The sequence below is a fragment of the Octopus sinensis genome, linkage group LG7 (assembly GCF_006345805.1).
Source record: "Octopus sinensis linkage group LG7, ASM634580v1, whole genome shotgun sequence".
Lineage (NCBI taxonomy): Eukaryota > Metazoa > Mollusca > Cephalopoda > Octopoda > Octopodidae > Octopus > Octopus sinensis.
Genome location: NC_043003.1, coordinates 92721385 through 92748943, shown reverse-complemented (window position 1 = coordinate 92748943; position 27559 = coordinate 92721385). Strand labels below are relative to the sequence as shown.

The 27559-nt window shown below is 37.9% G+C and overlaps 1 protein-coding gene across 4 annotated transcripts in view; it reads left to right on the top strand.

The window, feature by feature from the left end:
• LOC115213925 (kinesin-like protein KIF3B) overlaps positions 1-27559 on the top strand; it is a 90730-nt gene that overhangs the window by 60640 nt on the left and 2531 nt on the right. For 2 of the 4 annotated variants that reach the window (XM_029782919.2, XM_029782920.2), the window contains exons 19-24: positions 995-1113; positions 2675-2788; positions 6742-6844; positions 10964-11103; positions 11257-11310; positions 19516-20721. In XM_029782919.2, the coding sequence (XP_029638779.1) occupies positions 995-1113; positions 2675-2788; positions 6742-6844; positions 10964-11103; positions 11257-11310; positions 19516-19597 (612 nt within the window). In that variant the 3' untranslated portion in view covers positions 19598-20721. Of the gene's footprint in view, positions 1-994; positions 1114-2674; positions 2789-6741; positions 6845-10963; positions 11104-11256; positions 11311-18269; positions 18363-19515; positions 20722-27559 lie in introns of those variants that run through there. The other 2 variants (XM_036504941.1, XR_005000144.1) reach the window with 2 other exon arrangements.

Below are 27559 nucleotides of genomic sequence, written 5' to 3'. Positions count from 1 at the left end.
CTTGCCCAAGATGTCATGCAGTGAGACTGAAACTGAAACCATGTAATTGGAAATTAAACTTCTTAACCACATAACCATGCCTCTACCATCTACATATATTGCAATGAATGAAGATTCATTCATCTTTCGGGTTTCATTGTTTTATATAAATATATATATATATATATATATAATATATATACACACACACATATATGTATGTATATATCATATCTATTACAATGACCTTAGACAGGATGAGGAATGAGGAGGTGCGAAGGCAAGCAGGAATGAGAAAAACTAGCAACTAAAATGGATAGACGAATGTTGAGGTGGTTTGGCCACATGGAGAGGATGAATGAGGAGTGGATGTAAGGAAGGTGATGAAGGTGGAACTGGTAGGTAGCAGAACCAGAGGCAGACTTCAGTTTGTGTAGATTGATGAAGTGAGGAAAGCTTTGGTGGTTAGAAGTGTTGGAGTGAGAGAGGCAAGAGAGTTTATAAATGAAAGCTTGGCGGGTGTCTGTGGACAGATGAGTAAATTTATGGTGCTCAGAGGGGTACAGAATCAGCATGATGCGGCAGGGGTAAACCAGCATATGCTGTCTGGCCCTGCTGCTGATATTGGGGGTTGCATTTTATGCCTTGACCCAAGTATAGCACAGGGCTCACCTCTTTAAGCAGGAAAATTGAATGGAATGCCTGGTGTGTGTCTTGTTGTGGCTACCCCCTCCCTAAAAAAATGGGGAGTAGGCTTGGATATATCTATGTATGTATTACAATTAAACCTGAAATTTCCCATTACAGTTCATTTCATTGATCCAGTTACTTAATTATTCATTCAATTTCAATTAAGTCTGTCCTCCCATTTATAATTGTTCATCAATCTCATTCACTTTATTCAACTCTGTTTCTCCACCTCTATGTTTATGTCTCAACTTGTCTGTTTACCTCACTCATAATTTTTCTATCTTTTAATTAACAATTGTATATCTTTCCCTCTCAACATTTTCAGCTGTTTTCCAAGTTACAATCCACAAAGCAGGAAATCCAAGACCTACAGGAAGAACATGTTAAGGAGAGACAGGAACTGGAGCAGACACAGATGCAGCTGACGCGGGAACTAAAACTCAAGTATGAACACTTGATATTTCTCTTTTTCACTCTTCCCATTCTGGGCCATTTTTCTTGTTGTCTTCTTCCCTTCTCTCTACAATATCAGTGTACTGACAATGATGTTAGTGTCCAGCCATTCAGGAATTGTTGGCATTTAATGAAATTTAAACTATGGGTGCATAACCATGTGAAGGTTAAGATGTTTGTTTCTCAACTACAAAGTCCTTTAAATTCAATCTTATGTATAGTACCTTGGCATATATCTTCTGCCAAATTTTTGGTTTGAACCAATAATCCAACATTGTCATCATTGTTTTAACATCCACTTTTCCATGCTTGCATGGGTTAGAGACTTGTCAGGTCAGGGATCTCATCACAAGCTGATGAAACCTGCAACTAGTACCATGCAGAGTGGTACTACCTGTTCTTGTGAGGAAGGTGTCTGGACACCCCGCAGAACTAAAAGCAAAACCTGTCAAAGGGCAGATGCACGCCTTGTGGACCAGTGGCTATCCAGTTGTGGAATGCAATGGCAAACCACCCTAATATCTCTACCAAGGGAACACTATGGAGAAAGTTAGAATAAAGTAATGCTATAACTTGGTTGGGTAAGGAGAAGTTGCACTTAATAAGGAAGGATTTTGTAGTGTCATTAATGCACTACAAAAGTGTATAACATATGACGTTGATGGGTCTGGGGAAATTTATTGAGGTGGATTTTCTACAACTGGATGCCCTTCCCTGGTCACCTCCCGTCCATCTGTTTTAAAGTAAGGTAATATTTGTACATGGCTAGATATGTTTTTCATAATAGACTGGAAACAAGCAATATCGCTTGTAAGATTGTAATGCTTGTTTACAACTCTCACAATGTCTAGATTAAGGTACACACACACACACACACACACTCTCTCTTCATCATTTCATCATCATTTAACATCCACTTTTCCATGTTTGCAAGGGTCACATGGAATTTATTAAAGCAATTTTTATACACTGGGCTTCTCTCAGTTTCCATCTACCAAATCCACTGACAAGGTTTTGGTCAGCCTATGGCTATAGAAGTCATTTTCCCATGGTTTTGTGCAGTGGGACTGAACCTGAGTCCACATGGTTGGGAAGCAAGTGTCTTAACCACAGCTACACCTGCATCTTCCATGTAAGTGAAATTGAGTACAATGAAAATTTATGGGAAGGATATTCACTAGATAGGTGATACCTATCAATCAAAGGTGCTGTCTTTGATATACAGTGTCACACTACTGAGTTTATGTGAAGATGACTTGAAGGATACATTAAGATACTATGGAACATAAAAAAGTAGCAGGATGCTGTGTTGGAGAAAACCCGTCCAACCCATGCAAACATGGAAAAACAGACATAAGAATGATGATGATGATGCAAGTGTCTGTACTATATTCAGCCACTTACCTTATAAGACAATGTGTAGGTAGTTCTTTCGTTGGTTGATCAACTGGGACAGTCATATGTCAAACCTAAATAAAGCTCAACCTACCACAGTTTCTGGAAGGGTATATTTCTATGGCTAAACTTTCTGTACTAATGTTTTCACTTTCAGGTTACTAATCATAGAAAATTTCATTCCGCATGAGGAGAAGAATAAAGTCATGAACCGTGCCTATTTTGATGAAGATGAGGACACTTGGAAACTGCAACCTCTTACTAAATCCAAGTAAGTAATAAATGTTTTAGATTTCAAATTTTGTTGCCTATTTTATATGGTGTGTTCAAGAAGTGTTTCCTCTTTCAGACAATGTACGAAGTGCCTACTCTAACTAAAGCTAAAAATATTAAATGTTCAATACCAGAAGTAAATGATATTTAATTCATTCTAAAAAGACATGAAATTTGATGCTTGATAGTTTTGCATTCAGATTACAATATCTAATGTAATGCTTATTTATTCACATTGTTTTGAATTAAACCTGCATTATCTTGTGGCTTTGAGATTTCAATGTGAATGGTTATTTTTATAATCACATTGTAGGGTAGGTGTGAGAGGTCAGATCTGGTTGGTTTCAATACTAAAGAGTTAATTCAGTCAATGGCTAATATTTTGAGCCACCTCTACACGAGATCATACTTCTAGCTAGACAGCAGAAGTCATTCTTTTCTTCAAATATATAAAATATCAGTGCTAACTGTTTATTGCAGTCATTAGATTCAGATATATTTCTGTCAGGAACTTTGTAGTAGCTCTATGTTACTTAGAGAGGATTATCATCATCATCATCGTTTAACGCCCGTTTTCCATGCTAGCATGGATGGTTCGACTGGTACATTTTCCCATTGTCTTTCAACCTCAGTACATATATATTGATGTGGCTATATGGTAAAAAGTTTGCTTCCCAACCACATGGTTACAGGTTCAGTGCAACTATATGGCACCTTGGTCAAGTGTCCACTATAATAGCCTGAGGCCAACGAAAGCCTTGCAAGTGAATGTGGTAAATGGAAACTGAAAGATGCCCCGTGCCGGTGGCACGTAAAAAGCACCATCCGACCGTGGCCGTTTGCCAGCCCCGTCTGGCACCTGTGCCGGTGGCACATAAAAAGCACCCGCTACACTCATGGAGTGGTTGGCGTTAGGAAGGGCATCCAGCCATAGAAACATTGCCAGATCAGACTGGGCCTGGTGCAGCTTTCTGGCTTCCCAGACCCCAGTTGAACCGTCCAACCCATGCTAGCATGGAAAGCGGACGCTAAATGATGATGATGATGTGTGTATGTTACTGTTTCATTTCTTTGACATTGTGATAGATGTAAGCAAGTGGTGTCCTTTGTTTCCAATCTTCAAATATCACCTTACTTGGAAACAGATAGGGGTTGGCAACTGGAAGGGCATATGGCCATAGAAAATCAGCTCAACTAACATAGTCTGACCTATGCAAGCATGGAAAAGTGGATGTTAAATGATGTTGATATATAAATGCGTATAAATTTTACAACCACAAGCCATTAGTGAGTAAAGATCAAAAATGCATCAAATATTCTATTGTAAAGGTAGATTGATTTCTGCTATTCATTCAGTGTTATAGAGTTCATTACTGAATGATAGTGCATGGCTCAGCGGTTAGAGCATCTGGTTCACAATCAGGAGGTAGTGAGTTTGATTCCCAGACCGGGCTGTGTGTTGTGTTCTTGAGCAAGACACTTTATTTCACATTGCTCCAGTTCACTCAGCTGTAGAAATGAGTGACGACATCACTGGTGCCAAGCTGTATCGGCCCCTTTGCATTTAGCTTGGATAAGACTGGTGGCGCGGAGGGGGAAGGCTGGTATGCATGGGTGACTGTTGGCCTTCCATAAACAACCTTTCCCAGACTTGTCCCTCGGAGGGTAACTTTCTAGGTGCAGTCTCATGGTCATTCATGATCGAAGGAAGTCTTTACCTTTTTTTTTACTGAATGACGAGTGTTTGTGCCAGTGTTACAGAATTGTTAGCTTGCTAGAAAAAATGCTTTGCTGTATTTTATCTGTCTTTACATTCTGCATTCGAATTCTGCCAAAGTCAGCTTTTGGGGTCAATGAAATAAGTCCCAGTTGATCACTGGTGTCAGTGTAATTGACGAACCCCTTCCCCTAAATTCCAGCTCTTGTGTCTATAGTAGAAAGGATTATAAGTATAGCATGATAATTTCATAAAATATCCGTATGTGGCCAATGCCAGCACCGCCTTTACTGGCCTCCGTGCCGGTGACACGTAAAAAGCACCAACCGTTCATGGCCATTGCCAGCCTACTCTGGCACCTGTGCAGGTGGCACGTAAAAAGCACCCACTACACTCACAGAGTGGTTAGCGTTAGGAAGGGCATCCAGCTGTAGAAACACTGCCAGATCATACTGGAACCTGGTGCAGCCTCCTGGCTTCCCAGACCCCAGTCGAACCATCCATGCTAGCATGGAAAACGGGCGTTAAACGATGATGATGATGATAATCCTCTCTAAGTAACATAGAGCTACAAAGTTCCTGACAGAAATATATCTGGATCTAATGACTGCAATAAACAGTTAGTGCTGATATTTTATATATTTAAAGAAAAGAATGACTTATTGCATGCATGACTGCTGTCTAGCTAGAAGTATGATCTCATGTGTAGAGGTGGCTGTGTGGTTAAACAGTTCACTTCACAACCACATACTTCTAGTTTCAACCCCACCATATGGTACATTTGAGCAAGTATTTTCTATATTCTTTTCTACTCTAGGCACAAGGCCCAAAATTATTGGGAGGGGGCCAGTTGATTAGATCGACCCCAGTAAGCAACTGGCACTTAATTTATTGATCCCAAAAGGATGAAAGGCAAAGTTGACCTTGGCAGAATTTGAACTCAGAATGTAAAGACAGATGAAATACTGCTAAGCATTTCGCTTGGCATACCAATGTTTCTGCAAGCTCGCCACCTTAAGTATTTTCTATATTCTTGGGTCAACCAATGCAAGCCATCTAGGATAACAGTAATTCTGTACTTATGCTTGTTGTGAAAGGCTGAGGTGGAATTTCCTATCTTTGTAATACAATCATATGGAATTTTTTTTTTTTAAGAATCCGTGCTTAACAGAATTAAATGCACCACTCCAATACAAAGTGCAGTCATTTGGTACTCAAGATCTTTGAGTGGGTCATCTTGTAGCATATCAGCTTGACCATTTTTGTCTTTGTAGTTTGGCTGGAGAATAAATTATGGATATCCATGATAGCTTGTTGTTATTTTAGCCTTTAGATTATTCTGTCAAATACAATGCTTATTTATTCGCATTGCTTTGAATTAATCATGACTTATCTTGTAGCTTCAAGCTTCTGATGACATGGTAGTTTATTTTTAGAATGACATTATAGAGTAGGTGCGAGGGCCAAATTTGGTCAGTCTGAACATAAAGCAGGTAGAATATTTTGGCTGATAATAGCTAGTTTAAATGCTAAAGGGTTAATCCCAGGTTAACCTTGACCAACCAGATCTATGATCAAAGACAGGACCATCCTATTTTATTTTCAGATATTATATCAGGGACTACATTACCTTATTTGTCCTTTTATTTTTTTTATTCTTTAAATAGTAGGATGTGATAAGGGAGATTTGGCTGCTGTTTCTTGCAGGTCGAGTGACCATTTGGGTGCTTCCTTGCTTTGCAAGATATTATTTTTAAAGACGCAAATAGTGTAGGATTTAAAACTATCTGCACAGGTGAAGTCTAATTAATTATGACAGTCAAAGTTGTAATGTCACCTTGATGTAATAGTTAGCACAGCTACAGGGTTTCCAGCAGAGGTAATGCTTGAATCCTGCAGGCAATGTAAAAAATTTTCTCCATCTTCTTCTCTATTAAGATTCATAAATACATCACACACACACACACACACACACACACACATAGGTGCCTTCTACGCATCGCCAGCACAGGTGCTTTCTACATGTCACTAGCACAGATGCCTTTCACCTGCCACTGGTACTGGCCTCGACCATGATTACTAACCTTGTGAAATATCTCCAGAAAACAACATGGCATGGCTTTATTGTAAAATATGGATTTTCATGATAATGCATTTGCTGTTTAACCCCGGGACATCTCTGATCAAGTAGACTAATGATCAGCAACATCCCATTTTTCTTTATTTTTATTTAGCACACAGACAATGGCTAAACGGCCAATATCAGCTGTTGGCAACCGGCGACCAGTAGCAGAATATGCCCGTCTTGGTTCTATAACTGGAAACCCTCGATTTAAGGTCTGTTTGTTTTGCTTTTTTTCTTCATTATAATGATTGCACTTGTGTAGGTTTGTTTTATTTTAATTGTATTAAATTTGTACATTTTTTTAAGATATTTTACTTGTTCTGTCTTGTTCCAAGATGAAAACATTTTTTCTGTCTGTCTGTCCTCTCCCTCCATCCCTCTCTCTCCTTTCACCCCTTCTTCCCTTTCCCTCCATCCCTCCCCTCTCTCTCCCTTTCTTGAAATTTCAGATTAATAAAAACTGAACATTTTTGTAACTTGAAATCCAGTGAAAAAAAAAATAAACACAAAATTTTAATGAAATTTGAATTCCAGCTATGAAATTGTTTTTCAGTTATGTGCAGGTGCACACACACACACACACATACACATGTGCATCTGTTCAGGCACATACACACACACACATTTTCTTTGAAATTTTAAACTGAAGCAAAAAGACATGAATTGGAATTCTCTCTCTCTCTCTCTCTCACTCTCTCTCCCCTGTGTGTGTGTGTGTGTGTTTATAGCTCTCTTTGCAAGCAGAATTTTTTTGAAAATGTTGAAATATTTTATTCCTGCATGAGCCATTCAACCTACTAGAAACAGCAGTCAAATGTCCATCAAATAACATTACCATCTTAAAAAAAGGAGGACACATACCTAAAAAGCAAAAGGACAAGATATACAAAGTTAGAATACCTTTGATCATGGGTCTACTATATCAGGACTAGCCTGGAACTGAGCAATAGTAACAATATTCCTGGCAAATTTATGAGCATTAGTTTTAACTCTCCTAGTATGTTAACCTTTACCCACTAGTTGTAGATTTCAATAGAATTTATTGCCGTTACTGTTGTTGCTTGTAATAACTTCATATGTTGACTTTCTCATATTTACCATTGGTATCAGATATAACTTTGCCCTATTGTAGTTAACATTAGGTAGAATTTGAGCCCAAGTATAATCACCATAATTTATCATTATCATCATTTAATGTGTTTTCCATGCTGGCATGGGTTAGACAATTTGGCTGGAGCAGGTAGGCTGGAGAATTGCATCAGGCTCCACTCTGCTTTGGCTTGGTTTCTACAGCTGAATGCCCATCCTAACAACAACCACTGCAAAGTGTACTAGATGTCTTACACATGTCAATGGCCTTTTACCTGTCACCAGCATTGGTGCCTTTTATGTGTCACTGGCACAGGTGTCCTTTATATGTTACTAGCACACGCACCTTTAGTACATCATTGGCATGGGTGCCTGTAGCATGTCACTGACGCAGGTGCCTCTTCTGTGGCACAGGTGCCTCTTACATGTCACCAGCACAAGTGCCTTTTATGTGTCACCAGTATGGGTGCCTTTATACATATCACCAGCACAGGTGCCTTTTACATGTCACAAGTATGGGTGCTTTTATACACAGGTGTGCCTTTATACATGCTATTGGCACAGGGCACCTTTTATGTCTTACCAGCTTGGGTGCCTTTCACTTGTCACTGGACATGACCATGATCGCTACAAGATAAAATATTCATTTTTGTGTACTTGCCATTCAAATGAGTTATGTTTCTTTGCATAGTTACCATCAGGTACAATTTTACCCAAGTATACTTACCATTGATAAAGTTGTAAAAGTGTGGGAGGAGAATGGAGTGGATATAAACAAGGGAAGTCAGATGTATGTTATCGCAGATGAAGGTGGTGAATGGTGAACAGGGGTAGGAATGATCAATATGTGTATGGTATGATAAGAATGGGCAATGTGTGCATATTGAGAGCCAGTACTGAAAAGAGGGTGTGGTAATTAGCTATACAGAGAAGATGATATGATTTGGTAAAAAAAAAAATATTGGGGATATAGTTTGACCGATTATAACTTTACCTCTTGGATCTGTTTTAACAAATGACATGATGCTAAATTGTGTGGATATACCATTTCTTGAGTATTCTAACTTGAATATTGCTTCACTGAGACAAGCTTAAAAAAATATTCAGTGTAATTTGGATGCAGTAATCTATCTCTTATTATAAAAGGCAGATTTTATCTGCCTCCCTTTGTCTCTTATAGAAATCTACAATATAGGATTTCTTCAATTACAATTTACCTAGCATTTTTAAGAGTAGAATGCATCGGGTTTTGCCAGGTCCACTTTTTAAAATTTCAACCCCAATTAAGCAAAATTTAGAGAAAACTCACATTGTGGTGTATGAGTCAAATGCTTCTCTTAGTGTGGTCTACACCACACGCACACACACAGTGTGCAACGAATAAAGTGAAAGTAATTCACTGTGTGTGTGTTGACAGGTAGACAATAGAATGCGATGGCGATGTAATATTTGTTTCTGTCTATGACGCTGATAGATACATGAGTAAAATGTATGGGAAGCTAAGAGATAAGAGTGAGTGAAAATGTTCTTGGAAGAGAGTAAATAGCGAGAGAGTGATTTGAGGAAGGCTTTACATTAAATAACCATAGTGGCTTGTCAAATGAAGAGGAGTGACAGGGTACTGGAGGAAATAGGGTGAGTGAGGAAGATGGCCCCTAGCAGCCACACCTTTTAAGATAGGAATTTCTAAGGTAGCCCACGAGCATCGTCACCTCATTCTACATGTCCCTGTAAATTTTGGAGCGAATCGGACGGGATAAAGTTATCTCTAAGAAACAGAAAGATCGCCCAAAAGTGTATATAGATATTTAAATGTATTTATATATTCATCTATACACACATGTATGTATAATGTGCGTGTATATATTTCCATAGAGGTAACCATTCAATCCATACAAAGTTTTTTAGGACGAAAATATTTATATATAAAAGAAAGGTTGTGTGTCTGTCTACTCCGATTTAGATTCCTAACTACTCCCACATTTTGCGATGCAGTTTAACCAAAACCGGGTATCTTATAGTCGTGATTCATATCGAGCCCTTCTGGGTATTAGCGCGCGTCTACGATGAGTCTATGATTTTACAAATAATTTACCATCATTTTTTTCCATTTTAATGCATATTTTTTTTAATAAAGGGAAGTAACTCTCAAACTTCACACCAATATGCGACGTAATATCACATCAGCAGCATTTCCTCACACCCTCCTTGCACTTGGCGAAGGCAAAATACCAGGGGATGAAAATGGTAATATTGCCATCGATTCCATTTGTACCATTGTTAAGACGCCTTCTGATCTCAGAGATGCAGTGTTCCCAGATCTACAAGCTAATTATCAGAATATGGATTGGATTGGCAAAAAGGCTATACTGGCCCCGAGGAATAAAACTGTTCACCATATTAATGATGAAATGCTAAAACTCATTCCTGGGGAAGTCTATGTATATCAGGCTATCGATACAACTCCTGACCCAGAGGACGTCATCAACTATCCAATAGAGGTACTCAATTCCTTTGAGCACCCCGGACTACCACCACACTTTCTCAAACTTAAAGTTGGTGCCCCTATAATGCTCATCAGAAATTTGGTTCCCCCAAAACAATGCAATGGCACACGTTTGATCGTTAAGTCCTTATCTCCCACCGGAAGCTTATATCAATATTTGCCTGAATAATCATCATAATTCAGTGCAATCATTAACAGTACTTTCAAGCAATTCAGCCCCGAGCAACGCCGGGCAATTCTGCTAGTATATATATAAATGGCAAAATGTCTGTCTGTGTGTGTGTGTCTTTTATACAAATCCACAATTTTTCAGTTAAAGGGCTCGCACTTTCTATGGTCATTCAAAACCGTCCAAGGGTGGTCGTGCACATCTTTACATTTCACCAGTCACCCCGCAAAGCTATTAAAAAATCAATAGAAGTGACTTTTTTGTGAATTTTTTATCCAAAATCCAATCAAAATGCCCAAAACTTGATACGCCAATTGAATGCCAGCTAGCTGTATGTGATTGGTCGGAGATTTGGACAGTAGTCACATGTATGTGCGCATGCACGCAGCTGTATATGCATGCACTTGCACTATGACCTGGCGTTGCCGGATCATAGTGCTAGTTTTTAATAAATATATTACTTTTCCAATATGTTTTATTTTTAAGTTTGTTTTCCTAAAATTATATATATTTTTTAATCAATAATCTAAAATGTCTGTTACAAGATTATAATTTCTATTTTAACAGGGTGAAAACATTCTACAATTACAACTTGATATGCCAACAAGAACCACATCTGAATATGAAGGCCCTGTGGTTGCGCCTAGAGTGCAGGCGGCATTAGATGCTGCACTAAAGATGGAACAAGACATAGACATAATTGAGAGGTCAGTAAATTTCAATGAATTCAGTGCAGTATCTTATATTTTTCCCCACCAGGGTCAAATAATGTTGTTGCCTTAGCAAGTATTTTCCAAACTTCAATTTTGTTTTTCTGTTTTGTTGGAATTTATATTTTCATTTTTTTTTCTCCTCAATAGTCCTGCATTAAACAAGATGAAAGCTAAGAAAAAAGAGAAAATATCAAAAGACAGGTACGTAGTTTAACCATTCTATGGAAATCATTTCACTAGGTTTTCATTACAACGGCTTCCTTAGATTTATCTTGCTAAAACAAACACACACACACACACACATGTGCATGCATATGCATACTTCATGAATCTTGATAACATCTAAACTAGGCATAGGTAATCTTTCTCATGATGCAGACCACATGAGACAGGGCTCATCATCAGGTGGACTGTACTACTAAAAAATTGATGGTAATATTTTGTCATTAAGAAAGACCCATGGAATTGCCTGTAACTTACCTGAACGTTTTTTTTTTAAATATTTTCCACTTTTTTTTGTCATACTACACGTATGTATGCTTGGGATTATAAATATGAATGTAGGTATCCATTTGTATGTATGTGCAAATTTATATTGTTCATTTGTGGTAAGATGACAATTACATATTCATTATGCAGGACTATTGACCACATAGTCATGAGTTCAAATCTTGCTATTGTTGAAGCTGATGTACTATTGTGCCCCTTGATAAAATACTAAGACAATTCTGCTTGTCTGGTAGCAGGGTTTACCCTTTACTTCTCTGTTTAAAAGTTAGTGATAGAAATTTTATCCACTCTGCAGAGTGGTTGGTGTTCAGAAGGGCATCCAGCTGTAAAAACCCTGCCAAAGCAGACACAGTAGCCTGGGTTAGTCTCCTACCTGGCCAACTCCTGTCAAACCGTCCAACCCATGCCAGCATAGAAGGCAGATATTAAACGATAATGATGATGATGGAGGAACAACAGTCAGTTAGACAGAATTCATTGAGACAGATTTTCTACAGGTAAATGTCCTTGTTGGCAACTCTTACCTGTTACCTCATGACGAGACATATTTTTGCAGACGATTAGAAACAAATGTTACTGCTTGTATTACAGAGCTGTGCATTTACACTTAACATGTGGTATCAAAATAAGCACAGACACTATATGTATGTGTGTGTACACTCACACATGCATACAATGTGCTTCTTTCAGTCTCCATCAACCAAATCCACTTAGAAGATTTTGGTCAGCCTGGAACTATATTAGAAGACACTTGCTCAAGTTGCCATGCAAACTGAACTCAACATGCAGGAAAGTAATTTCTTAACCACATAGCTATACCTGTACCTTGTACATACACTCAATAGTGATGGCACTTGTCCCAGCTCTTTACATTCTGAGTTCAAATCCTATCAAGGTTAACTTTGTCTTTCATCATTCCAGAGTTGATAAAATAAAATACCATTGAAGGGTAGTGGATGTAAAGAAATGTTAGAACATCAGACAGCTGTCTTGCTGTATTTGTTCTGGTCCTTTATGTTGTTATTCCCCTGTGACAACACTGTACCAAACTGTTTTGATGTTTACCTTTGCCTATGGCAACATTGGCAGCATAGAGAGAGGAGGCTTGCTACACTGGCAACTGCTAACTCTTCCACTGAAAAAAAAAAACAAAGCCTTTGTTCAGGCCTGTGCCTTGGACAGAAACTTTCCACTTTCCTAGCACAGATACATGATCAAGGACGGCGAGCTGGCAGAAACGTTAGCACGCTGGGCGAAATGCATAGCAGTATTTCATCTGCCGCTACGTCCTGAGTTCAAATTCTGCCGAGGTCAACTTTGCCTTTCATCCTTTCAGGGTCGATAAGTTAAGTACCAGTTATGCACTAGGGTCGATGTAATCAACTTAATCCGTTTGTCTGTCCTTGTTTGTCCTCTCTGTGTTTAGCCTCTTGTGGGTAGTAAAGAAATAGAAACATGATCAACCCTGTTTGACAATGGCCTTATGCTGTAGAAAGCTTCAGATGTAATTAATGTAATTACAAAATTATAGTCATAACATACCCAGTGTATTATTAGCTTGTAGATCTTAAATACAAATCTATCACAGACATTGTTGTTTGGGAGAACATTTTTATATACTTCTGTTCACCCTGTTGACAGAAGTAGATATCAAATATTCTAGAAATGTTAGTTATGATAGACCAAGGTCCTTACCAGAAAGTAATTTATATTTCATATGCTAAACACCATGCAAGTAGAGCTAAGCGTCTCCTCTTATGGGATATATGGTTACTCTTGAGGGTATGTTTTACTCCCAAAATAACTATCCCGGTTGCTATAAGTGTCAACATATTTTTACAGACAGCAAATTCAAAAAGTTCTCTGTAAAGTTAAAGATCACTCAGATATGTGATGGGCACAGTTCATCACTGCTATCAACTTCATGTATAGCTGTTTTTTATCTTCGTCTTTCATTCATGCATGAGCAGATGAATCTACAATTCACCGGAACATTGCTTCAACATCTCCAACCTGGAATCAGTGTCTCTCCCATCCAAACACAAAACACACAACTTTTACATGGTGATCCAAACACACTTTGTACGCAGTCTTCTAAATATTATTACTGAAAGTAGACAGGATAGTCATGGCTGGAATGCCTTTGATCATAGTTCTGATGTTGTAACAAGCACTACGTCAATCACCTCATTTGAATTCACACAGTGATCTATGTTGTCAATGACTACTCTTAAATCTAGAAGAACTGATATTGGAGTGCATTAACCAAGTAGACTTGGATTAGCTCTGCTATGACAATCACTAAAGCCTTCTACAGATAGGAAAGATACAACATTCTTTGATAGTACCACTGTGCTCTTCTAAATCTGCCACCACATGATGGGGTTATATGTGTGATGTGGTATGGAGTTCAAGACTAGATTTTTATTCTGTAACAGTAATAATAAGTACTCTGATTAGAACAAATTTAGTCATTAATTTAATTAAGTATAAGACTAATCCTTATGAGTGTAATGATTCTAAGCATGGTGATAAGAGAGGATAAAGTATAAGGGGCATATTTATAGTTGTGAGAGGACGATAGTGGAGAGAGAGAGAGTAGCAGATTAGACTACTGAGGGAAGGACCAAGGAAAGGAAAGAGATTAGTGTAAGGGGTTAACTGCAGCCTATGACATGAAAATTCTTGAGAGTACACTTTAGTACATCTAATGAACAAATGTCTGAAATGTGTGTGTGTGCTATATAAAGATACCGAGATAATGTTGTGTAAACAAAGCAGTAAAATGTGTGTACAAACTAGACAATGAGCCATGTGCCATGTGGATACAAGAAGCAATAAGATATGTCTCATGAATAAACAAAGAAATGCCCATAAATTTACATTCAACCTTCTAAATCAATGAAGGGTCTGTCAACTAATGAATTAGCAGAGAAATAATAAAAAAATAAGTAAATAAATAAATTGATTACATGACAGATATAGTATTGTTTCTGTGATCATATAAATACATACACATATGCACACACACACATGCAGTTTTCATAATTAAACTTCTTAATACCCATTACCATCATCAACTCCTTACAATACAGGACTGGTCTATCATACGGTGTCTTTTGTTTTATTTTAATATTGCATCATCTAGTTTGTGAAGCCCATCCTTCTAATGTCCTATCTAATTACCTCACCCCAGATGTTCTTTTACATACTTCTGCTTCTTGTTCCCCTTAATATGGAACTTGTCTCGCTCACTACACCATCTCTTTATTTCATACACACAAACACACACACATTATAATATTTACCAGTGTAGTGTAGAACTTGGCTTTTATAAAATTACAAAGCCCTTTTGGAAAGTTTATGAAACTTATATACAAGCCACAATAATCAGTGGATGAGAGAATTAATTTTCACCTGTGCCGGTGGCACATAAAAAGCACCATCCGAACGTTGCTAGCGTTTCCTTGGCTGGCTTCCGTGCCGCTGGCACGTTAAAAGCTCCAACCGATTGTGACCAATGTCGGACCCCCTCCCTGGCACCTGTGCAGGTGGCACGTAAAAAGCACCCACTACACTCGCGGAGTGGTTGGCATTAGGAAGGGCATCCAGCCGTAGAAACTCTGCCAGATCAGACTGGAGCCTGGAGCAGCCCCTGGCTTCCCAGACCCCGGTCGAACCGTCCAACCCGTGCTAGCGCGGAAAACAGACGTTAAACGATGATGATGATGATAAGGCACTAATCTGTCGCAAATAAAATTCTCATGATAAACTGGTATTTATTCTCTAGCTAGGTGAACTGAAACTGTGCCTGGCACACAGACATTAAAACATTTGTAGCAGGACCTTTCAGCTGGTAGCCTGATATCATAATTACATGGTCATTTCATCTCTGTATGGAAGAGGTGAAATTCCAGATCTTTCTATTCTCCTTGCTCTAAACCTAAAGTCACATGTAACCATTAATAACCAGACACACTGTCTATCGGTCTTCCTATCTGGTTGGTTGACTAACTTCTTTTCTGAAACTTATATTGCAGGTGATAACAATCATTGCTCTTATCAAACGTTAAAAAAACTTTAAACTTTTTCAGTCTTCTTGCCACATTATGTAGGAATAAACCATTCTTTTGCTTGCATTGCAGGTCATTGAAGTGACCTACTAGGCTTAAGGTACCCCTGCAGAACGCATATATATAAACTATAGCCAGTATCATGTCATCTACCAATGAAGAATGTATAGGCAGTTTCAAAGCATAGTCAGTAAGACAATGACAGTAGTGAGATAATTTGGGACACAGATCATCATCATCGTTTAACGTCCGTTTTCCATGCTAGCATGAGTTGGACGGTTTGACCGGGGTCTGGGAAGCCAGGAAGCTGCATCAGGCTCCAGTCTGATCTGGCTGTGTTTCTACAGCTGGATGCCCTTCCTAACGCTAACCACTCTGTGAGTGTAGTGGATGCTTCTTACATACTAGGGGAGGCTGGCAATGGTCATGATCGGTTGGTGCTTTTTACGTGCCACTGACACGGAAGCCAATCAAGGCGGCACTGGCATCAATGACATCATCATCATCATCATCATCGTTTAGCGTCCGTTTTCCATGCTAGCATGGGTTGGACGGTTCTACTGGGGTCTGTGAAGCCAGAAGGCTTCATCAGGCCCAGTCAAATCTGGCAGTGTTTCTACAGTTGGATGCCCTTCCTAACGCCAACCACTCCGTGAGTGTAGTGGGTGCTTTTTACGTGCCACCCGCACAGGTGCTAGACAGAGCTGGCAAACAGCCACGAACAGATGGTGCTTTTTATGTGCCACCGGCATGGGGGCCAGGCGAGGCTGGCAACGGACACAAACGGATGGTGCTTTTTACGTGCCACCGGCACGAGGCCAGTCGGGGCGGCGCTGAAACAGAAGGTTCTCTTACATGCCACCGGCACTGGTAACACATTTGCAATTTCCATTGATCGATTTCGATTCTGATCCTCACTTGCCTCAACAGGTCTTCACAAGTAGAGTTTTGTGTCCAAGAAGGGAAGGTATGCATACGTAGGCTGGCTCCATCCCATGTAGAAGGCCACGGGTTATGGACTCACTTGTCCTGCCGGGTCTTCTCGCACACAGCACAGCACATGGAAAAATAAAAGAGGATATTTTTAGATGTTTATAATAGGATAAAAGAGTATTTATTTACATTGAAATTTGGCTTCAAAGGACTCTTAAGAATGGAAAATAAAATAGAAGGTGCAGATAATACAGATATAAGAGACTTTAACCCTGTAGCTCATAGGGACATTGGTGATGACTCCATCTTCAAGAAAAGTATCTTCAGCAAATTAGCTTGCTGAAGTCTATCCTACTGCATGCTATAATTATAATAGGAGTTTGATTCAGCACTGTAACAAATAATATGTCAGTTTTGCAGTGCTTCTGCTGCTACACAGATATGTGAGTTTTCTACCTAGCTAAGTGCACAATTTTGTTGGTGTATTTAGTATTGCCCTTGAATGCAGTACTGCACCAGTGACAAAATATAAACCACCACTCTCTTCACTGGTTGTGTTTCTACTTGACTACCAGCATTTTCATAAAGTAGATGAGTTGTAAAGACAATGCAGTTCAAGAGCATTGGCATTTGGGAGAACATTCAGCCATAGAAATCAAGCAGTAGCTTCCAGTGAGAAATAACTCAAACTGTGATGACCTACACTAGCCATGTCATCATAGAAACCAGATGGTGATAGGAAATATATGCATTAGGCTTTTGCGATTTTCTCGTTGGTCATTCATTAATATGCAGGTAGTGTTGATATTAGCAGTTGCCATGGTTACAACAGTGTGGGCTGGGCTTGAATGATATCACAGTTCTTCAGTGGGAAGTGGAAAAAATCCTTCTTGGTCCTCAAATGTGTCTTTGCTTCTTTCCTTGTGGCTAATACTTATCAACTGAAAAGTTTTATTGCTAAAACCTAAGAGATGTTTAGGTTAATCTCCTACACTCAAATACACCCTTATAAGTTGATTAATAATCAACAAGCAACAAATATATTCATAGGCTCTCTACTCACCACTGGATGATGCATGAGGCTTCATTGCAAGATGAATGTAAGCTGTAGGATGAAGGTAGAAGGTTAGACTCCTTGCTACAATTGATACTGTAGCAGTGCAGTGAATAAACCTTGTATGCAGACTGAGTATGCTGTCTTTTTGTTCTACAATTATGCTTACATCAAACAACCTGTTACAAATGATAGCAACTTTCTCTTTAGCTTACAGAAGAGTTGTAGAAACTTATGAATGAGAGATCTGTTAAAAGAACAGGAAATTCGTGCAAATTGTATATGTGCAAGTCTACAGCTAAAAGGTTCTCTGGACACTTTTGAAGGAAGTATGAAGACCCTTTCTTGTCCAGCGCTGGTGAAGGTTGGATCTTGCACAATAGTTGACACTGGAAGGATTGGGTGGGAAATGATGATAATGATGTGTGTGTGTGTTTAAAATATTTTATGGATCAAATCTCAAACCATTATTTAGTCATTGTTTTCCTTGCTATTTAACAAATTTACATGTTCCATACTAGTAATTAATTATGCAGGCATTTTTTTTAATGAAGTAAATGATGACAAATTTTGACGTACTTGTGTTGCAGTTCCCCCAAATTCTTGATGACATTGGTCTTGTTGGCTTTTCTTATGATTCTCATGTTCATCATGTGATTCACCTCTTCAGGACACACATAAAGGTAACCGTGTGTTCTGTCATTGGCAAACCCCTGCATTGCAGTGTGTCCTTTTGGGTTTGCTGTGCCTCTATCAACAATTAATATGGATTGCTGTTTCTTATTTACATTTTTCAGTACCATTGCCTTGGAGATGCAACCCTTTACAGATTGTTTGACTTGTTAGTTCAGCTAACTAATTAAACGTTCCCATATACTCATCTATCCATATGTATATATTTGTGTATGTGTGCATATGTACATATGTATATATTTGTATATGTGTATATATAATATGTGCATATGTCTATGTTTGTGTGGTGTATGTGTGTGTATATATATATACACGCACACATATATATGCATATGTACATATTAGTATGTGTGTGTATATATATATATATATATATATGCATATGTCTATATTTGTGTGCGTGTATACACACACTTACACATTTGTACATTTGGAACTGTCTTTCTTGTGTTTGCATCATGATTATATTGTTCTCCATAACTTATTTTCTTTATATTTTACACTTTTTTTTGTTGTTGCCCTTGTCCTACTCATAGTTTTATTGAATTAACATTTCCAGTATTTAAACTAACATTGTCTGAATAACCTTGGTTTATGACATTCACTATAGAACACCATTTTTCCTACTTTTTTTTTTTTTTTTACAAGTCATCTATGTAATATTTTTACATAAAACTAGTCTTGTCTCTTTTTTGTGTGTGTGTGTGTGCAGCTAATTATGAATTTTCATTTGTTTGTTTGTTTTTTGTTGTTTTTTGTTTTTATTTTTTCTCACTTCATGTGTCATTATGTGATGACAAGTAGCTAGTTAGTTCATCAAAATTAAACAAAAATCCAGCACAAATCTAACGAAAGTTAGAAAAGACGCAGAATGATTTTGACATCTTCATTTGTGTTTCTGACATGCTTTGACTTCTTTAACTGACTCATAAATTACTTTTTTTTTTTCTTTTTTTTTTTTGCTGTGTCTTCCATTTTGTCTTTCCCTCTTCTCACCATACATGCAATTACTGTTACATTTCCCAGGTGGGAATTTGCTTGCGTTCACTGTCCACTAAGTTCAAAATATATATATATATATATTTCAATTTTGTTGTTGCTACCATTTAATAAAAGAAAACTTCTTTTTTTTTTTTGTTTCAGACCAAAGACTGCTGGAGGAGCTAACAATAACAAAAAAGGATCTCAACTATACCCTACATCTAGAGGTCTTGTCCCCAAGTAGATTCCCACATTAACTGCATTTGCCTGCATTCCAGTGCCATCTTAGCCTGCTGTTTGCTGCCCCTTTAAAAAACAGACTGTTTGACTGTTGTCCCCTTTCACACTGATACTGCAGTGTAAATCCTCTGTTTTTTGTTTCCTTTTGTTTGGTTTCTGTTTCTCCAGTCCCCCCCCCCCTATTTATTTTGTTTTCCTCATATTTATACATTTATTTATTTTTCATTTTTCCGCCCAAAATTCCGAGGAATGAAAACTAAAGCAAGAAAAGTGACTATCCAATGCCCTGCGTACTCCTTCACAACAGCTCCCGCCCCCTTCTACTCCTTTCCTCCATCCATTACCAACCCCAACCTCATAATAATGACTGGTTGCAAACGTCCTGTTTATAAAACTCTTCTGGCTTGCTTTCTTCTCCTCCTGTGCCCTCCTCCCCGTAAATTCTATTTATTGTTCCTAGTGTTGCTGTGCTAGAATCCATTGACATTTCTCCCTTCAACATAGCTTGCCCACAGCAGCAGCAGCAACAGCGGCGGCGGCAGCAGTCAATGTAGCTGCTGCACCAAGTGTAGCTTGTATATATATTACACTTTATTTATGACTTAGAGCCTCCTCTGCTGTCCATTTGTCTTCTAGTCTGGGTGCTGCATTCTTTATATCATATTTATGGCCTGCTACAATGCTGCTGAAAAAAACTACCAGTATAACTGTTTATGTGTGTGCACGAGTGATTGTATGTGTGTGCATATATGCATATTTTTGCATTATGTTCATTTAATCTATTATCAGCTGTATGACAACTGCTTTGTAAAATGCACAAATATATATATATATATGTATATATATATATAACCATACCTATGTGCATGGACACCTGCCATAGCCTGATTCTATCCGTCTCTCTCTCTCTCTTTCATTGTCAATTTAATTTAAGATAACATGAAGCTTTAAAGAATGTCATGTTGCTTCTGTTCTTAGACATGTCAGCACACAAGACATGTTCTTCAAATCACATACACACAGACAAGCACACACAATCCTATATATATGACATATATATATTATATACATACAAATTTTCTTTTATTTTACGTCCGTTTTTCCATGCTAGCATGGGTTAGGTGTGTGTGCATGTGTGTGATATACATTATATTTATTATATGTGCATATATGTATGCCTGGGAGTGTATATATGTATGTGTGTGTTTGTGTATATATATATATATACATATATATAAGCATACGCGTGTGTGTATTGTATATGCCTGTATGCATATATATATAAGCATATAAGTGTGTGTATATTATGTATGCCTGTGTGCATATATACATATATATATATACCTAAATTGTTTTTAAAAAATGTCATACTATTCAACATTGGTTTTGTTTTGTTTTTGTTTTTCGAAACCAACTTTCAATAAATTAAATTTTTGTTGTTATTCTGGTTGTTGTTTCTCAATCTTCCCGTTACCATTAACTACAGGGCATCCAGCCAAAGTACAGGGGATGTTTTATTCATGCTGATGTACTCCTTTATTTGTCTGAGTGTTGGATCCTTCGGATATCAAGTAATATATGCAAGCCACACTATTGTCTCATATTTTCATTTAGTCTCTCTGTAATGCTTCTAGATATCTCACCAATGTATTTCATGTTCTTGTCTTCACACGCACACAGACAGACAGATAGACAAACAGACCGATCGATCAATCTTTGTTAGAGGCCTGAAGCTGAATCAATCCATTTTAAATATTCTGTACACCCAATGTACAGTCCATCTCAGCACCTGTGAAAGAGAGTAACTCTCTTGAACAAATAGCTACGTATGCGGACAAGATATTAGAATTCTCCAAGTCTACCTCACCCGCTGACTAGATAGTAGCCATCACTTCCTCTACAGTTTCTCGGAATCCTTCTTCGACTTCAGCTGGTTTCGCGGTTATGTTGTGTGCATTCTTCTTCCCGATCGTCTTCCAGGAATCGTTTTAGGCATCGTTCTTCTCGCCAGCGTGCCAGTACTTTGTCCGATTTGCCGTGTTGGTACCATCGACAATTTGGGATAAGGCACATCTATGTAGACAGCCTTGCTCTTACTCCCCACAGAGAAACTAGACCGAGAGACCCTGAACACATCAGCCGTTCCTGTGCTTCGTTCTACTCCACTTCGTGCATTTCTTTAGAGACTTCAACTCCTCTAAGCTTTACATGATCGACACGGAAGTCAGCGTTAGTATTTGGCCCTTATGTTTCACCTCGACTAGGCCTCAACCTCCTGACATTTTTTTGTATGCTGTTAACCACTCTACTATCCAGGCCTACGGACAGATTTCCTTATCTGTGGATTTATCTCTACGTAGAGATTTTAAATGGATTTTCGTCATCGCTGTTCTGCCTTATCCAACATTGGATGCGGACTTTCTACACCATTACTCATTATTGGTTGATGTGAGAATGCAGCGGCTTCTTGACGATACCAGCTCCTTATCAACTCCAACAAAGATTTCTATTGTCGCTCCTGTAAGCCCCTCTGTCTTCGTTGCCGCCTCAGGAAACTCGTACCACGCATTGCTCGCTTCTTTTCCAGAGCTTACTGATTTGTCGTTTAAACCAACCGAGCCCGTTTATTCAACGAGACATTTCATCTTCAAAAAAGGACCTCTTGCTTTTTTTCTCGTCCGCGACGGTTAGCACCGGACAAACATAAGACAGCTCGAGCTGAATTTGAACCGGATGATGAGGGGTTATATGTCGTGCGTAATTCTATGGTTTCATATCAAAACACAAGTGCTATTTTTAGGATGTTGACTAAATGTGCAATCACGCACAAAATGACAACTTTGAAATCGTGTTTCTTGACCGGGTGAAAATGGTCAAATGACTATACTAACCTCTATAACTTTTTAACAACATTTTTCTAGAAAAAAGTTGAATAACTCTACCAATTTAGCATGGAAAGGTATATTAATGTGCCAAAATTTTAAATTTTCGATAAACTTCAATTTTTGAAATTCTGGCAGCCAAACGAACTAGATCCGTATTTGCTCCTGTAAAGACGCGTCACCTAACTCTGCTCTATCGACTTCTTCTCTTTGAGAATACCATACTATCTTTCTGACGCCGTCCATAGAAATTCGTTTTCACTTTACTGACGCCTGCAGTCAAGGAAATTTGTTGACAATGCAGTAGTGATTATTTATCGTTTGGATTTATTCCCTCTCCTCAGAGCTGTCAGTTACCAATTTGCCATCAAACATTGACCAATGAAGCAATGAAACCTTCACGCTTCAAGTCTCACTTTGAAGCAAAGTATTCTGACAAGGCGCACAAGCCGTTATCATACTTTTGGCAACTGAGCTCCTCTTTCAAAAAGCAAATACAAACATTCAACACGCTACTCCAGGAAACTAGTAAACAGGAGAATGACGGGTTGATTGCATCGTACAACATTGATTTGCTTGTTGCTAAGTCTGTGAAGTTTCACGCAATTGGAGAAACATTACTTCACCCAGTTATCAAAGGGGTTTTGTCATTCGTTATGCATGAAAACCCTGATAACATTATGAAGAAGATACCACATAGTAATAACACGATTTCTTAACGCATCGATGAAATGGTCAACGATGTCAAACATCAGCTCATTAATATTCTCTAGCGTTCTGAATTTTCTATACAAGTGGATGAGTCAACTGTTGTGGAAATCAATGATTGATGATAGTATATGTTCAGTATTTCAGCGAAGACCTTCAACCTTGTGAGGAAATGCTGTTCACAGAGAAATTACTGCTTGATTGAAAAGGCGCAGCTATTTTTCACACTCTCAAGGCCTTCCTTTTTGAACGTAGTATCTCATTCACTAATATTCTTGCCTTTGTGTCTGATGAAGCCCTTTCAATGATAGGATGATACAGAGGTTTTTTTCATCTCTCCTAAATCATGAAATTTCCAACCAGATACTAACTGTTCATTGCTTGACACACCGGCAACATTTAGTGGCAAAAAATATGAACGGTAGATTGAATAATGCGCTACACTTAGTTATGAAGACTGTGAACAAATTTAAGTCCAGTCACTTGTCTGATCAAATTTTCCGTCAACTCTGAGAAATAATGAGGACTATACTAAACTCTTATACCATACTGAAGTGCAGTGGCTATCAAAAAGAAACTGTTTCTTATAATCATATCTTTCTTTGAAGATACTCCACTTACCGCTTCATTGATGGCTGCAAGATGCGATATCTTTTTTTCTTTGTGATATATTCACAAAATTAAATGATTTGAATAAGTTATTGCAAAGAAACAGAAAAACTCTCGTCGATTGTAAATCATTTATCACCACCTTTATTTCGAAATTTATGTTGTATAAGACTAACATTTCAAAACGTCAATTTCATAAATTTCCAGAAGTTGATTCTTTGAAAGATGAATTGGTTGATGAGGATTTAACTACATATCGCAACTATTTACAATCATTGCACGATGGCATGTTGGAGCGATTTCAAGATGTTATTGCGCTGAATATTCCAAATTGGTAAAACAATCCGTTTGAGGTCGATGCAGTTGATTGCGTGAACGATGTTCAGTAGGAATTGATAGAATTACAAAATGACAATGATACCACGATGCGATATCGCCATAATGGCAAAGAAGGTTTGTGGTACCATCAAAGTATATTGAATTCCTACCCAAAGTCTGTGGAAACGTCTGAAATTACTTTTGCTTGCCTTCCCTACCTCGTACCTGGTTGAATCTGGTTTTAGCCATGTTGGAACTTTACTTTTTCATAAACAAATTGGACTGGATGTCACACAACGAGGAAACTTGCGGCTAAAGTTGACAAGTTTGAAACCGAATCTATCTGCACTAGCTGCATCGCACCAGACACATGATTCTCATTAAAAAGTTGTATTCTTTTCGTTTATAATACAATCATTAATTATTTTTGCATCGGGTAACGAGTCTACGATATAGTCTGTGTGTCAAATGATACAAGGCCGGGGTTCTCCTAGGGAGGGTTGTGTCAGGGTTTTTTTTTTTTAAGGTGGGCAATGGAGCATTTTTTGGCCAATAGGTGGGTGATATTGCAATTTGACGTGAAAAGTTTGGGAAACACTGCTTCAATGGTTAAACTTATTCTATTTTGTTAACTATTCTCAAAACACGTGATTTTTTTTTTTTTTTTTTTGGCACGCGCGGTGGGGAATTTTTACTTGAAAGAATATCTGTCCACTGTATGAATACATGCACAATCATGCACATTTTTGCTTCTGACATGAGCGTCTTTTAAGGGAGTCTCACACAGTTTTTTAATTGCTTCAAAAATAGCTGCTTTAAAATCTATTTAATTGTCAATATACTTTAAACAACAATTTCTTGAGACCGCAATTGGCTGTAAATTACTTCAACGTATGACACAATCTGATGAAAAAACTCCGACCAGAATATGAATTTTTCATTATTCAGGTAAAATATAATTCCTATTGCTTCTGAAATGGTTTGATCTCCATTTGACGTGACTGTATTTCAGCGAAGCAGCTTTTTAAAGATTCCATATTGTAGAAAATGAACACGGATACGCGTACGCTGTGGTAATCTTTGGGGGAAATGTTGATTCAGCCGAAATGTTAAAGAAAAATATTTTTGTGTTTTCATGTAATATTTGATACATTTCTCATTATTAGATTCAGTTTGTGTGCTCAATACTGGGATCTTTTCGGTTTGAACGACAGTTTTTTAAAATAATTTCCACATAACTAAACTCTTTTAAACTTCGTATACTGGTAGAATGTGTTTATAAAACATCTTTTTCTCTTGGCTTTATTGAGAAAATTCTATAGTTTGTAAGATATTTGTTGTTGTTTTTCTTCAATTTCTGCAATTTCAACCAATCAATGACGTCTATTGAGGTGAAAAACTTTCTGTGCCGTATGAATATGTTCCTCGTTTAAGAAACAGATTGGGTTTATTTACATTTCTGAAGAAAAAAAGATACCCTTCCCCCCGCCCCTAACCCTAAAACATATTGAAATGCAATAGATCGATACTAGGGTTATAATTATGGGTGACAATTTCATATGACACCGCTAGAAAAAACTGCCGTTCAAACCGAAAAGATCCCAATACTGAATGAAATGTTCATTATTATAAACTACTTTCAGGTTTACCCGAAGTCGCCCCCATATACACTCACTTTTTTTAATTTTCTTTTGCTTTTCTTGACATTTGCATCATCAAGTATCTGTGTTATTAGTTTTCATCTGTTTCCTTCGAAGGATTATGTCTAATTGCTCAATCATATATTTTGATCTGATACGCTATAGTTTGGATTTTCTAGAATAAAGAATAATAAATTCTCAAATATTCCTTCATTGTGCACAGACAATAGAACAATTACCATTTAACTTTTTTTCTGAAACCTCTTTTGCGTCATCATCCATGACAGATATAAATGAAACCTCTTGAATATCTTTCTTTATCACATCATGGTATGTCTCCAGCAAGTCCATGTTTATCTCATTTTGAATAGTCTTAGAAATACCTTTGAAAACTATTGGTTTCTAAATAGTTCTCTAAATCAGGGTCTAATTTAGATACAAAATTCATTAATCCCATAATTACACCTGGATTTATTAATTCCATAATTACACCATTTTCATCCCGTATGCGTAAAGAAATATCAAAGTTTCTACAAAACTGCATGGCTGCAGTCAAACGACTGTAACAAAGAAGAGAGTCTATCATCTGGAATAAAATTTAACAGTTCTTGATAACCTAACTTATATTCATTATAACTTAGGTTTCGCTAAGTTTTTCTTTAATATTTACTCTCCCTAAAAAACGAAATGAAACCACATTTTCAATATACTTCTTTACCTTTTTGGTTTTTTTCCTTTTTCTTTCGTTTTGTTCATATTTTTAAAACCACATTTTATCCATGTTATAAAATCACTTTCAAACAACAAACACGGAAAACAAAATAATGCATCTTTCTTTTTTTTTTTCACAACCACAAAGACGCCATGAACTATTAAATTGCTCAAGTTCACTCAGTATCACAGAAGTTGTTCCTTAGGGAAGCAAGGAGGCCGTGATTATTCATTCAAATTCTTATATGTAGTGGCGCAGGAGTGACTGTGTGGTAAGTAGCTTGCTAACCAACCACATGGTTCCGGGTTCAGTCCCACTGCGTGGCATCTTGGGGAAGTGTCTTCTGCTATAGCCCCGGGCCGACCAATACCTTGTGAGTGGATTTGGTAGATGGAAACTGAAAGAAGCCTGTCGTATATATGTGTGTCTGTGTTTGTCTTCCTAGCATTGCTTGACAACCGATGCTGGTGTGTTTACGTCCCCGTCACTTAGCGGTTCAGCAAAAGAGACCGATAGAATAAGTCCTGAGGTCGATTTGCTCGACTAAAGGCGGTGCTTCAGCATGGCCGCAGTCAAATGACTGAAACAAGTAAAAGAGTAAAGAGAGTAGTATCCTTAAATATGATATTATATCATGTCCGTTGTATCATCAGGATGAAGCATAAACACAACTACCCAGCCTGTTCGTCCCGCTTACCTCTAGGACATATGCATAAACTACACGACAAAGCAAACAGCCCATCATTGGAACTGCGGGGTAGGCAGTTCCACATTCAGGGATATTGTTATTTTGAAAACTGATAATTAAGCTTAAGGATTGCTAGTGATGGCATTAAATAACTTACACAATTATAAAAATAAATAAATAAACGTATATTATGAATGGGAGATACTGCAGACGAGCCGCCACTAGTAAATTACCAAAAGTATCTCCACCAATTTTGGGGAATCCTCTTTTACTCTTCTTCTGAACAAGGATGGCTCTGCAAGCAGAGTCTCCATAAGATAAAAAGCTTCCACTGCTTGTTTTCCAACCAACTTTGCACAACACACTACTGGGCCATCTTCTTTCAATTTCTCTCTCCACCAGGGGTTCC